Genomic DNA, 16,742 nt, shown 5'->3' on the forward strand with positions numbered 1-16,742 from the left:
AACGTTTTGAATGCATGAAATAAAACACATAGAATTACAAAGGAAACCAATTATGTTATAGTTCAGTTACCAAATTAAAAACAAACCATGTTAATGGACTCCAGGTTAATGGAGCCAGGCTTGGAATTAGGTGATTCATGTTAAGGTCCCATCTCTCACACATACTGGCTGCATGACTAGACAAGTCACTGAAAGCAACTCTCTAAGACTCTAAATCGTAGTTGTTGCTGCCTTATATTGTTAGAAATGGTTTCCTTACTGGAATTCTCTCTGCCAATGAAATCCTAGGTCACACCTAAATTGTAACATTTGTTCTACCAGGGACTTGCCCAAAGACCTGTGGGAGAAGCTTTGAATACTGGCCCTATCTTGAAGAACAGCCCTACCTGTAGAAATGGAATTAGTTTAAAATTGTTGCCTCTCTCTTAAAACAGATCTACTCATTTCAAGAGCAATTATCACTGACAATTCAAATTGAATAGGATAATTGACTCCTTTGAACCTCAGTTTCCTCATCTGTAAAACAAGGGGGCTGGACAAGATGACTTCTACGGTCACTTTCAGCTCTACATCTATGATCCTATTATGTTGAACCCTTCCTGCTTTTCCTCTAAACCGGAGATTTTCAACCCTGTTTTATTGTGTCATGAATGTCATTAGCAATCTGGTTAAGCCTATGTAACCTTTCTTAGAATAATATTTTTAAATGCATAAAACAAAATACACAAAGGAAACCAATTGAATTGAAATACAGTTAACAAAATATTTAAATAGACAAGGCCACAAACCCAGGATAAAAACACTGCCTAATCCAACATAAATATGTTAGGCCCCAGATAAGGAAAATGGTTCCTCTACAGATTGGCAGCCAGGATCTTCATTAGAGAAAAAAAAAAAAAAGCTTAATGGAAAAACCTTGATTCAGAGCTTTAAAAACATCAACTTCTTTTTTAAAGGACATTTTCACTTGGTTTAGAAAACCTACAAAACTAATCAATCAACATCTATCAAGAGCCTACTTTGTGCCAGGAACTGTGTTCAATGCTGGGTATACAAAAAGAGGCAATAAAGTCCCTGCCTTAGAGGAGCTCACAATCTCATGATCACCACTATAAAGCAGAATTCAGCATGAGTTGTTCTGGTTTTGTGTCTTCATCTGCAACTATTATTTCATCAGCATGGGCTACTTCCTCAACCATACAAATTGACAAGTCACCTGTCACTTATCATTTTAGGGGACACTGAGCGGTTAAATAACCTTTCAAGAGTCAAAAAGGTAGTGTCCAAACCTGGGCTTGAATCTAATTCTTTTTGACTCCAGAACATAAAAAACTCCTTGAGAATAAAAACTGTTTCAAAATATCTTCAGTCTTTGTTTTCGTACCCCCATAGCCTAGAACAGCACCTAACATATAGTGGGTGCTTAATAAATGTTTGTTGATGATTCATCCAACGTGGGTTGCTTTCCATTATACAACATGGCCTTTCTATGATGAGCTAATAAACAGACACTAATTTTTAAAACACCTTCATGTTCACTGAGTTAGTGAAGATATTTATTGTTTTTGAACTCATGCTTTTTCAAATCAGTAAAAAGTATTTTTTAAATGTCCTTATTGCATTGAGGTTTTTTTTTTTTTTTTTGAGCTCTAAAGCCATTATTTCCTATCTCCTGAGCAAGTCATCTAGGTATCTGTGAATGGGCCAGTCCATTGCATATGGGCCTTAAAACATTAGTGGGAATAGATTCCACAAGCAATCCATTAGAATATAAGCTCTTTGAGGGCATAGACTGTTTTTTGCCTTTTTGTATCCTCTGAGTGTAGCACGTTTGTCTCCCAGAAGATGCTTAATAAATGTTTGTTGATTAATTGCTTAATAATTAGTCTACAAAAGCCAGTATCATTTTTACTTTATAGTCAGCTATCTACTACAAAGTTAAGAGTTTTTGTTTTTTTTTCTCCTTTGACCTCCTTCTACGTTGCTACTCCCACCTGGCAGAGATACCCACTACAAGGCCAAGCCCAGGCTAAGAGCATCTCAGGTGGGGAAAGGAAATTAGAAAGTTTACATATTCATAACATGCTTATAAGAGCATTATTGCTTTTATACAGTAAAGAAGATAAGCGTTCAACACAATTACATTGGGAGACAGAGGTTTTAATGAATAAACAACAAGCCTTGGAGTCAGGATTTCCCGGGTTAAAATCTTGCCTTTCAACTCTACTGGCCATATGACCCAGGACAAATCAGTTGCCAATCTCAATTGTTAAGAAGAAATTTCCCAAAATGAAAAAGGTGGCTTCTATGTTCTATCATAAGCATGCAATGATTACCGTACATTGCTCTCTCCTTCAGGTCCTTCCCATACAAGTTGTATTTTGTAGCTATATATTTCAGGATGGCTCTGGTTTGTACTATGGACATTCCATCCATTTCAACCATTGGCACTTGGTCATACATTAGTTTTCCACCTAAAAATAGGAAAAAAAAAAAAGTCAAGTCAGTAGCTTACTCCCCTTCACTGGAGTATGGTGATGGAATCATAGTACTGGAACTACAAGGGACCCCAGTAATCACCTACTTAAACTCTCTTGTTTGACAGTGGAGGATACAGGCCCAAAATGATTACAAGACCTGTTTAATGCACATTCATTCCCTTGCACAGTGGACAGTGTTCTGGACTTGGAATTAGGAAGACCAGATTTCGAATCCTGTCTCAGACACTTGCTAGCTATATGGCCCTTGGCAAATCACTTAGCCTACTAGCATTAGCTTCCTTATCTGTAAAATAGAGATCATAATAGCACCTAGTTTACAGGGTTGTTGTATGGATTGCATTTATTAAGAGCTCTGCCTTAAGGTGCTATATAAATTATATTTGTACATGTTGCTTCCTTTTAAAGAATATAAGCTCCCTGAGGGAAAAGACTTTCATTTTTTCATCTTTGACATGCCTCAGATAGTAGCTGGTATACAGTACATGCTTAATAAATGCTTGTTAATAGACTGATCCATCCTCTCTCCAGCTCCCACTGCCATACCCTAGTTCTCATCAGTTCCCATCTAGATTGTTCCAAGATATTTCTCCTTGATCTCCATGCCTCCAGTCTCTCTCTTTTCCAATCTGTCCTTCCTATCTAGTCTTTTGGAAGGATGACAATTATCAAGTTACTTCTTTGCACAAAAAAACTCCTATAACTACCGCTTTGTAATGTAGCTTTTTTATATAACACATTAATACTCTTCTGTTTAAATGTGATACATGATAAGTAGACTGTATGTTGAAAGTTCTTCAGTTTTTTGAGCAGTTAGCAGATAAACCTCAACATGTTGAACAAGATGGGTAAAACTTTTCACTATAGACTCTTTATTTTTGCGAAAGTAGCTATGGTGAAGGCAGGAGCTATATCTGTGATTTTACAGAGATACAGTAGTACCACAGAATAGTATGTTTCTGCTTCGGGTAGTAATGATTAAACCTTTAATCAGGTTTTCAATTACATTCTCTCCCTTTTATAAATAATTAAGCAGACATTTATAGCTTTGCTGACATCCATTGTGTTTATTTTGTACTTATACTGACTTAATATTTAAACCTGTGGACTCAATTACTTACAAGTAAAAGGAAATACCTGGAAAATAATTCGGGGGTTCATATGAAACCAAACTTCCTCATACCTTTTGATTCACTGGATGCTTATTTTGTAAGTAAATAAAAGATTTAATTTGATTATTTTCTGTTTAAGTTTTATAAGATACATAGAAATGGATTATTTTCATTAAGCTAAAGTTTATTTGCTGAATTTAAAACTTATTCCTTTTGGTACCATAAAAGGGCAATGCTGTGCTTGTAACAAATCAGATTTATTTCTCTAGAGACTTTTGTTGTAATTAGATTACTTATTAACATTTATCAAAGTATGAGCTTTATTGTCATTTTTAAATCTATTAAAGAATTGCCAAAAGACTAAAAAAGAAATTCAAACTCTTCCATGACCTTCATAACCTTTCCAGTGTTGTATCCCATCATTTTTTACTTCCCATCCCTCTTCTGGCCAGACCAACTGCCTTTGTTCACTGGCCCAGAGGAGATGCCTTGGAGACTTTACCCTTTCAACTCAGTGCCTCAAGAGTCTCCTATAGCAGACTGGCCCAATCCATGCTTCACTGCTTTTCCCAGCTGTCTCTTTGGCAGTAGCCACTTTGCCCCTGGTTCATACTCTTTGTAGCCTCTGCCTCCTTTCTAAGGCAGGAACCACAATCAAATCAGTAAGTCCATTGCTACTAGAAAGGTTATATCAATCTACTCCTCTAAGGCTCCACTCACCCCCCTCAGTAACTTTCCAAATCAAAATGCCCCTTCCTGACCACCATTCTTCTGTCTGTGTTGTCTACCCCATTAAAATAAGGCATTGTCTTCAGTTGTGGGTTTTTTTTGTATCCACAGATCTTAGAATAGTACTTGGCACACAGTAAATGCTTAATGTTTGATTTTTAATTCAACTATTCCCTTCATTTATCCCATGAAATGGTAAAACTGGACTACTTACCATTCTCAAAGGACACCATACGCATACCAATGCAGAACATTTCATACCAGTTATGTGCCAGTGTTTTCATGTGAGAATGGGGGATGGGAGAAGAGGCAGATGGCATTTGTCCTTACAGGTACAGAAACTACAAATAAATCTACTAAAGCTGCTCTCTTAAAAGCCACCAAATGACCTCCTATTGCAAAAATCCATTCCCTGAGGCTTAGTGTTTGACTCTCTTCTTTTCAGTCTCTATACCATCTCTCAGTACTTTTCATCCTTTCCCACAGCTTCAGCTATCCCTTCTGTATGTGGAACTCCTAAATCTAAATGAAGGAATGAATGAAAAAGACTTTTTTAAGCACCTAACTATATGCCAGTCACTATGCTAAGTGCTAGGGAAAAAAACCTAAACAAGACATTCCCAGCCTTGTAGAAGTTTACAATTCTAAAGGGGAAAGACAATGCATAAAGGAGAGATAGAGATCAGGAAAGATATGCTTATGGCAGTGGGATTTGGAAGTGTCCCATTGGCCAAACACACCTATCAGAGTCCAAGATGTTAGGGTCAGTGTGAGTTCTGGTGTGATGGGGATGAGGAGTCTGGGCAATATGCAGGCAGCATAGTTTGAAAATGGCTGGAAAAGGTGTGTCATCTGTTGCCAGGCAAAATAAGGCTCACTTATCAGACCCAGCATTCCAAATTTAGTCAGAGTTCTAGTGCGAACATCTCTAGTTCTGACCTCTTTAACAAGTTCATATTCCCTTTTCCAGCTGCCTATTGGACATTTCTACTTGGAAGTAACATCAGCATCCCAAATTCCATGTATCTAAGATTGAACTCATTATCTTCCACCTACTCCACCCACACCCACCCACCCTCCCCCACCCCCAAAAAAAACACCACTATTGCCTGACCCTGTTCCTGACTTCTGTATTTTTGCCAATGACACTACCATTTTCAGGGACTCCTTCTCACAATTCCAGAGTGGGTAAGGAATTTAAAATTTTCATATTAATCAATATGATATGTGTAATGAATATACTAATTTAGTTTTCTCAAGAGCTGCCTTTTCCAGCTTGGGAGTCAGACTCATAATGCAGCTTAGCTCTCCCAATTGATTTATTCACCTCTGAGAAAGCAGAGAATGTAGTTGGTGTAAGTACATTCAATCCGGCCATCTACCCACCTGAGATGGAAAGTGATGACAAATATGACTTTGGGATGCTATGGAATCATCATGACTTCCTCACCTTCTTAGCACAGCCCATTAAAAATCAGAAACAGGTTTCCCATCTACTAGACTGTTTACTGCTTCCCCAGACTGTCAAGGTAATTAAAATTCCAGGGCACAACCAAGTAAACATCATTAGTGCCCACAGAAATGACTTGGTTGACCAAGCAGCAAAAACCGAAGTTTTAACTCCTCAAACTCCCGAGAGAACAGCACTCATAGTACAGGTCCCTATGGAACTTTCACTTTGCCCCATAAGAATAGCCTTAGTATATCCATCTTACTCTGAAGGCCTACCTACTCTTAGCCCTACAAGAGAAGAGATAGCCCCTGTTCAGAAAAAGAATGCTTATCAAAAAGCAGGGAAAGCTTCAAAAGGAGGGATGTGAACTTGTTAAGACTATGGCACTATGGGTTGGGAGTTTTCAGAGGGTTGCTGTCACTGCCTATGAGATGTGTCCCACCTGTCCCAAGAATAATGCATCCAAGCCTCTGAAGCCTGCTCCTGGCCAATTTCCTCTCCCAGATGCGCCGTTTGAAACCTGGCAGATTGACTTTAACCAACTGCCACCTGCCCTTGGATGCCAATATGCTTTGGTTATGGTCTGTATGATTTCTCAGTGGGTGGAAGTGCTCTCCTGTTGAACTGCCACAGCCTCTGGGGTAGCAAAAAATCCTTCTAGAAAAAATCATTCCATTATGGGGGGGTTCCTAAAGAGATGCTAGAGGTACCCATTTGACAAGAGCCTCATGAGCTAAGCTCCTTTCATCCTGATCAATTATTCAGCACCTCCATTGTGCCTATCACCCCCAGTCATCAGGAATGTCTGAAAGAGTTAATAGGATATTTAAAATCACCCTAGCAAAATTCTCTGAGGAGCTAGTTATTCCCTGGCCCAAAGCCCTTCCTTTAGCCCTGTTAAGCCTTAGGGCTAGACTATTTGGTTCCCATAAGCTCAGTCCCGATGAGATGCCCAATGTCACTGTCCCCGTTGGTGAGAAGCACAGTAGCCAAATGGCCCCTCCTACAACACTGTATTGTGTTGGCTCAGAACATGTCAGAGACTTACAAACTTGATCCATTCTTTAGAAACTCCAACCAAAACTCAGCCCCTGATCCCGGGGACTAGGTCTACAGAAATGTCACCTCCAAAAGCACTCCTTGGAGCCAAGGTGGAAAGGCCCCTTTGAAGTCATGCTCACTACTCCCACTGCAGCCAAACTCCAGGGAGGGGAGTCCTGGATCCACTTGTGACATCTCAAAAGGGCAGTACCACCCACTTGGATTTCTGAACCCACAGGTGACCTGACCCTAAAGATTAAATGGTCTAAAGCAGCTTACAGCTGAGCTGGACAGCTGTTCCCAAGACCCCCAGGAAGAGAAGACGAGGACAGCTGATGTAGACCAGCAACCCAAGAACCTGGACACGTACTGAGGTCTGCAGTTACTTCCCTGTATGAAAGAAGCCTTTTTTCTCCGTGCTACTATCCCCTCTATCTCTTAATGTTCATGGAAGTAGCAGATTATTTTTTCTTTCACTTTTATGTTGTACTTATCTCCTTAAGTTGTGATTAATGAAAATTTTGCTATTTAAGGTAAAAATTTCTGGGACTATAATTTGTTTTGAGCTTTGATTTCAGGAATAATTGTCTGAATTGTCACAAAGCCAGTAAGAGAAAATGGCACGTGCAGCAGTCTGAGGGACTGCTGAGGCAGATGTCTGCACCTGGGAAAGGTTATGAGGACAACTTAGGACATAGCCTAGGTAGGATCCTCCTGACATTTTTCCCAATTGTGTTATTTCCTTTCTGGAAAAGGAAAATTCCCACCTAGTTAATCCTGTTGCTTTAACACTCTATAACTACATGGATTGGCTAGATGTGACTCATGCCTGGAATCAAACAGAGTTAAGGGAGTTTTTCCCTTTATATGATAACTATGTCTCTCTTTTTCACTTTTATAGCAAATTTCTATAATAAAGAAATCTTTCAAAATCGTGTTTCAAATAAATGTTCCTCATCAGCCTTCAAGGGTCGTTCTGACCTTTTTGGCCCAAAGGAAGGAAGGAGAAAGGAAGTTAAAATTTTCATATTAATCGATATGATACGTGTAATGAATATACTAACAATTTAGTTTTCTCAAGAGCTGTGTTTTCCAGCCTGAGTCAGACTTACAATGCAGCTTAAACTGATTAATCAAGCCTTGACAAGGCCCACGATCACTGGCATGCTTCTTCCTATGTACCTGGAGTGAATCGAATCAAAGACCGTAGAACCTGTTACCATCACAGAACTCTGGTTCTAAACATTAGGGGAGGTGGTCACAACCCCCAAGACTTAACTCCAGAATTACTGTATTGTGAGACCTATGGGTTTCTCGTGGAAAAAACACTAAATGATTGTTTGTAATCCACTTTCCCTAGTTGTGATTTAATACATAACCTGTGCTTTTACTTCAGCTAAAAGAACATTCCTCATTCTGAAACTGATTAATGAAACTACTTGATTATTGACATTCCCCTCTATAAGTCTGCTTTGTGCTGCTCCGAGCATTCTCAAGTTAGAGACTAGCTCAGTAAAATTCCTGTTTCCAAGGCCATCCTTAACTTCTCTCTCACCCTATCTCACATATCCAATCAGTCATAAAGTCCTGTCAATTCTGTACCAGCCTTACCATCCCCACTGCCTCCTTAGCCCATTACCTCATATGCCCCACATTCAAGTCCTCATTACTTTTCACCTACAAGAGACACTGTGGTGTGGTGTAAAGACTACTGGTTTAAAATCCAGAGCAGTTAGGTTCCATCAGAATCCTGGCTTTACTACATGTGCCTATGTGACCTTGGTCAACTGAATTAACATTCCTGAATCTCAGCTTTCTCATCTGTAAAATGGGATTAATACTACTTGTATTGCACATGTTATTATAAAGAAAGAACTTTGTATAAGCCTTAAATTTTAATTGGTTCATTATAAGGCCTAGGGCTACCATACTGTCCATTCACCTTTTTGAGCTAGGTCAAGTCTGCCAGCCCCTTATTCTCCTTACTCAAGGTTGCAACATTCCTATTTCCTGACTCCTGGGCTCCCACAGTTAAAAATCACCAGCATTTTTATATTTTAAAGTTTGCAAAGAACTTTGCACTGCATATATTATCTCCTTTGATCCTCACAACAGCCCTCAACCATTTAGTGCTGAGGAAACTGAGACTGCAAGTTTAGTGAATTGCTCGGGATCACACAGCACAAAGGTCACACACACAGCAAGTGTCTAAGGAAAGATTTGAACTCTGATCTTCTTGACTCCAGGTTCAGCAGCTTATCCACTGCACCAACTAACTGTCTTAAGTAAAGATAGTTTGTAGAGGCTAGGATTCTGTTTCAGAGGAAGAAGTTTTACTTTCTAAGGGGGAGGGGACTGGGGGATCCACTTGGAAAAAAGAAGGAAATAAGCATTTATTAAATGCCGAATATGTGCCAGGTACCATGCAAAGTGTTTTTAAAAATATTATCTCATTTGATCCTCACAGCTCTAGGAGGCAGGTACCATATCATCATCCCCACTTTACAGTCAAGGAAACACAGTAATATCAAGTTATTTCTAAAAACAAACAAACAAAAAAACAACAACAACAACAACAACAAAAACCTCCCATAACTCCCATTTGCCTACTCTTTTCTCGAGTTCAGGGAATGACATGACTCAACTCCAACCTAACCTTTCCAGTCTTAAATCCCATCACTCTTTACTTCCACCAGGATTCCTCTATAGAAGCCAAGGGCTCTTTGTTTTAGGAGGAAAGAAGCTTTACTTTCTTCCCTGATGTAGTTGTTTTGAAATTCAAACCCTACCTCTGAGGTACAGAGAAGCACGCTTGTGTACTGTTGCATGTAATTCCCCGTCCATGATATGATTCATAACATACTTTTTCACAACTGTAGAATCAGAGAATTTTAGGGCTACGAGGGATCTTGGAGACTTTTTGCATGTCTTTTCAGGCAAGGCAATGGGAATTAATCTGATCTGCATGGACTAGCAGAGCACAGCAGCAGGGTTTTGAACTTACTCTTAATTAAATTCTTAAAATCTTCAGCTGTTTGGAAGAGCACTTCTTCATACTAGAAAGGAGAAGAACAAGTGAGAGTATCAGAGCAATGGAATCATGAAATGTTAGCACTGGGAGGGACTTTGAGATCACCTAAGACAACTAGGTGGTTTCATGGGTAGGGCACAGGAATAGGAGTCACAAAGACCTGAGTTCCAAGGCTGCCTTAAGTACCTGAGGTGCCTCAGGTACCTATTTTCTAGCTAGGTGACCCTGGGCAAGTCATTTAACTTCTCTGGGCTTCAATTTCCTCATCTGCAAAAATAAGGACCTTGGACTAAATGACTTCCTAGGTTTCTTTCAGCTCTACCTCTATGACTCTATGATGCTCCCATCCATTTTTCAAATTTTTATCTCAGAATCCTCCTTTACATTGTTAATGCAATATTTTTGAGGACCCACCCAAAGAGCTTCTGTTTGCAACACAGCCATTAAAACAGCTAAATTTTAATATATTGTAAATTTATTTTTTAATTTTAATTCATTTAGAATAACAATAATACACCCATTATATGTTAACCTAACATGTGCCCACCCAAGTTCCTCTTAAAACCTCTGCAGAGCTTTAGGCCTAACCTAGGTTGCAGGTACAAAAGAAAGAACTTTTCAACATTTAAAAAGAAGTTTGTTCAAATTTGCAGTAACCACATTACACATCCGTGCACAAAGTAGTTGCATTTTCCATCCTGCCACAGAGCAGGGTCCTATGATTAGCAGAACTGAAGTCCCTCAGATGCAAAGAGTCAGGCAGAGCTGAAAGGAGACATTGGAGATTAGCTCCTCTAATCTCCTTATTTAACAGGAAAAGAAACTGAATCCCAGAAAGGTGAAGTGATTTACCAATATAAGAGTGCAGGGAGAATCATTTATTACCACCTGAAAGATTATTATAATTTTTTTCTAGCATATCAATCTAAATTATTAACGCTTAGAAGTTGAGAAACTTTGCAAAGACTTCAGGAAGAATTTGTTTATGAGGAATCTGAACCTTCCCCAATCCTGATTGAATTTTTTTTTAAAGTCCACAAAAATGTAGATTGTTTAAATCTCTTTAAAAATTAACACAATTTCTGTTCCTTGATATTTTTCAATTACAGTATAAGCAAAGATCACAGAATCAAGGAATGTTAAAACTACAAAGGATCTCAGAGGTAATCTAATTCAACTCCTCTATTTTACAAATGATGAAGCTGAGTCTCAGAGATGCAAGGCGGTAACTGGTCCTGTCACCAGGACTTGGATCCACATCTGCTGAATCCGGGTCCAGTGAACTTGCCCCTAGGCTCTGTTTCCACTTTCAGAAGAACTCAATTAACACTTAATGATCTAGATAAACAAGACTTTGGTAATCACGGTGATTAGACTCCTCTTTTCGAGGGAGTCATTCAGTAAGCTCCACCTGACTTCTCCTCTAGTAAATATTGACTGAGTCTTGAAGAACAAGAACAAACGTAAGAAACGAAGCATCTACCTCCACACCAGCAGCAGCCAGGAGCCAGCGCACGGATTCCATTCTGCCTCTGCCATCGAAGTAATACAGTTTGGGCTTCGCAGCCATGATTCTCAATTCCTGGTTTTCTGACAAACAAGAGAGAACAAACAGCCTGACCAGGACCGAGGTAGACGAGCTTTCTTCTTGCTGACCACCCTGGATGCAAGAGGAAAGTGCAAACATTAACAAGTAATGACTCAGTAGGGGTCAGGGGGCAGGGGGCAGGGGGGAGGGGAGAGGGGAGAGAAGAGGAATCACGTGGCCGGCAGGGTTCCGACCTCCCATTTTCCCCAGATACGGGCGGCAGGCACGGATCTGTTTAACTGATTGTTGAAATACATTTGGGACTTTGGTGAGGAGGGACTGATCAGCTTAACCTGGTCCACGTAGGATATTTAAAATGTGAAGATGGAGTTTCTTTCTTTGTGTAAGGAATGTCTACTAGGATAATTTTTATCGTCATGCAAGGTTGGTCATTTAGATCTGGGTATCATGGATCCCAAATAACTCCCTGTTTTACTCCAGGTGATGTTTGGGGGAGATCCTACTTATGCAGATGTGGAATTCCCTATCAAAACCCAGGAACCATAAATCAAATAAAGTTTTCATTTAGGACGAATAACAAAATAAATCATACAGATTCCGGTGCTGATTTATGTAGTCAGCTCCCTGGAGACGAAATTCCCTCTACCAATGGCACATCTGTCAGAGGCAGGATTAGAAGCCTGGTCTTGCTGAGGCTGAAGGGGCTTGTCTATCTACATATAACACCTCTTTTCCTCTCCTCTGTAGAAAACCATTGCAATAGAATATACATTGTTACCTTGCCATAAGGGCTCATTTGAAATAGATGAGGGAAATGACCCAAGACATAAAGAAATACATTTTCCTGTGGATTCCCATGCTGCCCATGAGAATGGGAATATTACCTATATGCCTCAGGAGGTCCCAGGGTTATGGCTCAGCTGGAATAGCTTTAATGGTTCACTTCGCAGACAAGTGTGTATGCCCCACTGATGTCCTGTCCTGTTTCTAAAGTAGCTGGAGTCTTCATCTGGGGCTCCTTCTTCAGAGGAAGCTTTAACACTCTTTTGTGAGACTGTCCAGCCAACATGCCTGGAGTTAATGGTGTTTCTGGCTCTTTTAGCTTAACAATGTTAAAAATCCTCCTTCAAAGGAATTCTCCAAGCTTCCCTGCTATTTTGGGTGAGGAGAGTAAACTTCTCCTGGTTCCTATCAAGAATTTTGCAGATAAATGTCATGTTCCCATAGTAGAATTTGTTGTAAAACAGTTTGTTTTCATTTTTCCCTTAAATCCCCAACATCAAGCATAGGACCTTGCACGGAAAAGAAACAATAAATATTTGTTGAAAAGAAAAAAAAATAATTTTGCAGACAGTGTCAGGGTCACTTTGAATTATATCAAAACTTTAATAGCTTTAAGGAACATCATGTGATACCAGAACAGAACTAGCAACTTCATCTCTGCATTCCTGTCATTGCAGCCAAGACCGTGACCTTCTTGGTTGTTTTTGTCATTTCAGCTGGGTCTGATTCTCCAAGACCTCATTTTAGGTTTTCTTGGCAGAGATACTGTAGTAGTGGTTTGCCATTTCCTGCTCCCTCTCATTTTACAGATTAGGAAACTGAGGCAAAGAGGGTTAAGTGACTTGCCTAGGGTCACAAAGCTAGTAAGTGTCTGAGGCCACATTTGAACTCAGGACCTCCTGACTCCAGGCCCTGCACTCTATCCACTTCACCACCTACTTTACCCCCTGCCCTCTTTTACATAGCTTCATTATCTGTTAATCTAAGTATTTGAGTAAGCAGGAATGAAGTCCCAGAGCATTGTCTTTGCCAAAGTTGCTAATATGCATCCTGAACATTAACCTTCACTGTGAAATTCCCTTATCTTCTCTTAACCTAGTATCATTTATACGGGCCGCACGCCGACCTTCTGCCAGTCGTGCGCCAGTACCCACTTCTCTTAAAAGAAGTACACTACCAGAGTCTTACCCACACCTGGGTCTTCGGTTCTGAGCCGGATCACCACACAGAGACGAGCCATCGGGAGGCACCAACACCAGAGCTTTATTCAGAGGCCAACACAGCATACCATCATAGCAAGCCCAAGCAGCAAGGCCAGAGCAACAGGGCAGGAGCCAGGGGAGAGCGCACGTGTGTGTTCTGACCATGCTTGTTCCTGAGTACCTACTTAGCCCCTCCTCCCCAGCCCGCTACTAGCCAATGATTGTAGGGTCAGATACCGGAAGGGGCTGTCTGAGTTTAGCACACCAAGGGGGAGGGAGTGACGTAGGAGGCCAGGATTGGATACAGGAAGGAGGCATCTGGGATTGACGCATGGACAAGAATACGTGACCTAGGAAGTCAGACTCAAGAGGGGACTGGGTCAGTGCTGCACAAAGGGACCCGGAAGTCAGGAAGGTCACAAGAGGCATCTGGGGATGATGTTGCATATAGGGAGGGGACTAAGCAGAGGAAACTCAGTCCTCTGCCATCCCACTCCCACGTGGCACCGCCCCTTGCCTCAGGAGCTCAGGCCCCTACTACTTCCTTGTACCCAGCTTATGTCACAGAGCACTGCCCAATTGCCTCAGGGCTTCTCCATATCCAGCCCATCCCAGTGCACACGACTCTGCCTACCACAGTCCCTGCCTCGACTTCCAAAATACCCAGATCCTACCCTACCCTTGCCACAGTCCTTAACCTGGTAGCTGCCAACATCAGACAGTCCCTCACAATCATTGGTTTCTGTTTTTCATATATAACTTTGAGAAATTGTACAGAAAAAAGTTAATAAAGGAACCCAGTGTCATTTCAAAGGAGAAAGGCATCATGGAAGAGATGAGAAGCTATGAAAAGGGAGGTTGGAGGACATGGAGGCTACATCTTGTCAATGCATTAGCTCCAAATAAAGGATACCTCCCAAATTTGAGGAAAAGTTTAGGAAATTCCAGTGGCTGAAGTTGGAGTGAATAATAATCATAGCTAGGATATTTATAGGGCTTTAAGGTTTGCAAAGTGCTTTACAACTATTACCTCATTTGATCCTTACAATGCTGGGAGGTAGGTACTATTAATATTCCCATTTTATAGATGAAAATCTGAGGCACATGGATGTTAAGTGTCTTTCCTAGGGTCCTATAACCAGTAAGTATTTGAGATCCAATTTTTATTCAAGTCTTCCTGACTCCTCCAGGGCTTATCAAGCTTCCTGGATCATAGTGTTGCTCAGTCATTCCAGTTGTGGCTGAGAGTTTATGGCCCCATTTGAATTTTTTTGGCAAAAATACTGGAGTGGTTTGCCATTTCCTTTTCCAGCTCATTTGACAGATGAGGAAACTGAGGCAAATAGGGTTAAGTGACTTTTCCAGGGTCACTCAACTAGGAAGTATCTGAAACCGGATTTGAACTCAGGTTTTCCTGACACCAGTCCCAGCACTCTTATCTACTGTGCCACCCGGCTGCACACCTTTCTTTGTAGTGCTTAGCAGGATATCTGGCACGTGGCACTTAATAGATGCTTATTGACTGACTGACTGAATAGCCTTCTAAATGGTCTCCTGGCCTCCAGTCTCTCCTCCTTCCAATCCACACCCAGCTATCACAATGGATTTTCTAACCAGTAAGTATCAGGGGCAGGATTTGAATCCAGATCTTCCTATGTTCAAGGCCCAGCCTTCCAACCATTAAGCTGCCTTGCCTCTTGCTTGATTTATACTACTCTATTATAATCCTTTATAGTACTATCTGTTTTACAAATTAAACCAGCATATGCTGAATTTGAGATACATAAAATAATTTAATCTCACTATGTAAATCTATTGATTTATATTAGTAATTAGTAATTAGAATTACATTAGAGTGAGGCTCAAATGAGATAATAATTGTAAAGTGCTTAGCAGGGTGCCAGGGAGATAGTAGGTGCTATGAAAATGTTAGCTAATATTATTAATCCCAAATTTTCTTATTTAACTCAGATTATCCTTCCAGATGGTCAGAATGTGAAGCCATACCTCCTTAGAAATCTCCCAGGTAAGCCATAGAAGGAGAAGAGGCATATTTTGCCGAAGAGGTGAAATAGAAAGAATGCTAGATTAAAGTCAAGACACTTGGCTTTTATTCTCATTTTTTCCACTAAATATCTGTGTGACTCAATATAAGTCGCAGCTTCTTTTTGATCCTCAGTTTTCTCATCTGTCAAATGGAGGGAGGGGTTGGAATCTAAGATTCCTTCCGGCTCTATCAGTCAAGTCTCAGTGCCTGTTATATAGCGACATAATTTTAGAACTGGAAGGGACCTTAGAGACCATTCAGTCCAACATCTTCATTTTGTAAATGAGGAAACTGAGGCTCAGACAGGAGAAGTAGCTTGCCCAGGGCCACACAAGTATTCAATATCTGAGGCAGGTCTTCCCGACTCCAAGTCCAGTGTTCTAACCCCTTGGTTATGAATAAATGTTAACTCTCTAATGCAATATGAAATACTTTTTGCATGAACTTTGGTTTGGAGCTGAAGATATTCCTTCTGTAAAGACTTGACATTCCTTATTAAAATCCAAATTTACATTTCATCACTGACATTCTTAGCTCTATCAGTCAGTGCCCAGTACCTGGCACACAGTAACAGAAGGGCTACACTGACTAGCGTAAAATAGTTTACTCCCCCACTTTTAAGATGAAAACTTCTCAGACAGAATTTGTTCCATTTTATAGTTACCAGATGTAAACATCACATTTTTGTGAACCTCACCCACTGTGGACGCTTCTTGCTTTTGGATACCACATCTCATCCTGATCTTTTTTCCCCACACAATCAGTTTATATAAAAGGCAAAACCTATCCAGGTCAACCTGGCTTCAAGGCCAAGCTTTTTTTATTCTTTCTTGGGAGTTGATCTCACTCTAGGTCACTACCACCAAGTAAAATATAGTACCCAGACAAGGATATGGTGGAGCCAGCTCTAACCCCATGTAAGCTTTAAACCTTGGGAATCAGCAGATGCTAATAATCTGGGCTTGATTTATTGTTTTATTGATTTTCTAGGCTTGAGAAAGCATTAATAATGCAGATTAAACTTAAAAGTGTATGTTTCCTCAGATTGTTAAACATCTACCAGCACACCCATGGTACCAGATAGTGATAGTGCTGCATTAGACCTTTGATGACTCCCTATGTCTGATTCCTTATCATGGCATAGAAGTGACACAGGTCTCTTGAACATCATACCATTGGAGCTCAAATTCTGGAATTTCTATAGAACTTGAATGGTGTGGAGTACTAGTAGAGTGATGGAGCTTGTGTCTATTTTCCATTTCCATTTCCATTAGCCTAGATAAGTTGAAGGTATTGA

The 16,742-nt window shown here is 40.4% G+C and overlaps 1 protein-coding gene across 2 annotated transcripts in view; it reads right to left on the reverse strand.

Moving 5' to 3' along the window:
- LOC114036492 (glutathione S-transferase-like) overlaps positions 1–16,742 on the reverse strand; it is a 55,398-nt gene that overhangs the window by 13,694 nt on the left and 24,962 nt on the right. The window contains exons 1-3 of one of the 2 annotated variants that reach the window (XM_027852983.1): positions 11,348–11,562; positions 9,838–9,889; positions 2,342–2,474 (exon numbers count right to left, since the gene is read on the reverse strand). In XM_027852983.1, the coding sequence (XP_027708784.1) occupies positions 2,342–2,474; positions 9,838–9,889; positions 11,348–11,551 (389 nt within the window). In that variant the 5' untranslated portion in view covers positions 11,552–11,562. Of the gene's footprint in view, positions 1–2,341; positions 2,475–9,837; positions 9,890–11,347; positions 11,563–16,742 lie in introns of those variants that run through there. The other variant, XM_027852984.1, reaches the window with a different exon arrangement.

Source organism: Vombatus ursinus, unplaced genomic scaffold (assembly GCF_900497805.2).
Source record: "Vombatus ursinus unplaced genomic scaffold, bare-nosed wombat genome assembly UNPS02009835.1, whole genome shotgun sequence".
In the NCBI taxonomy this organism is placed as follows: Eukaryota; Metazoa; Chordata; class Mammalia; order Diprotodontia; family Vombatidae; genus Vombatus; species Vombatus ursinus.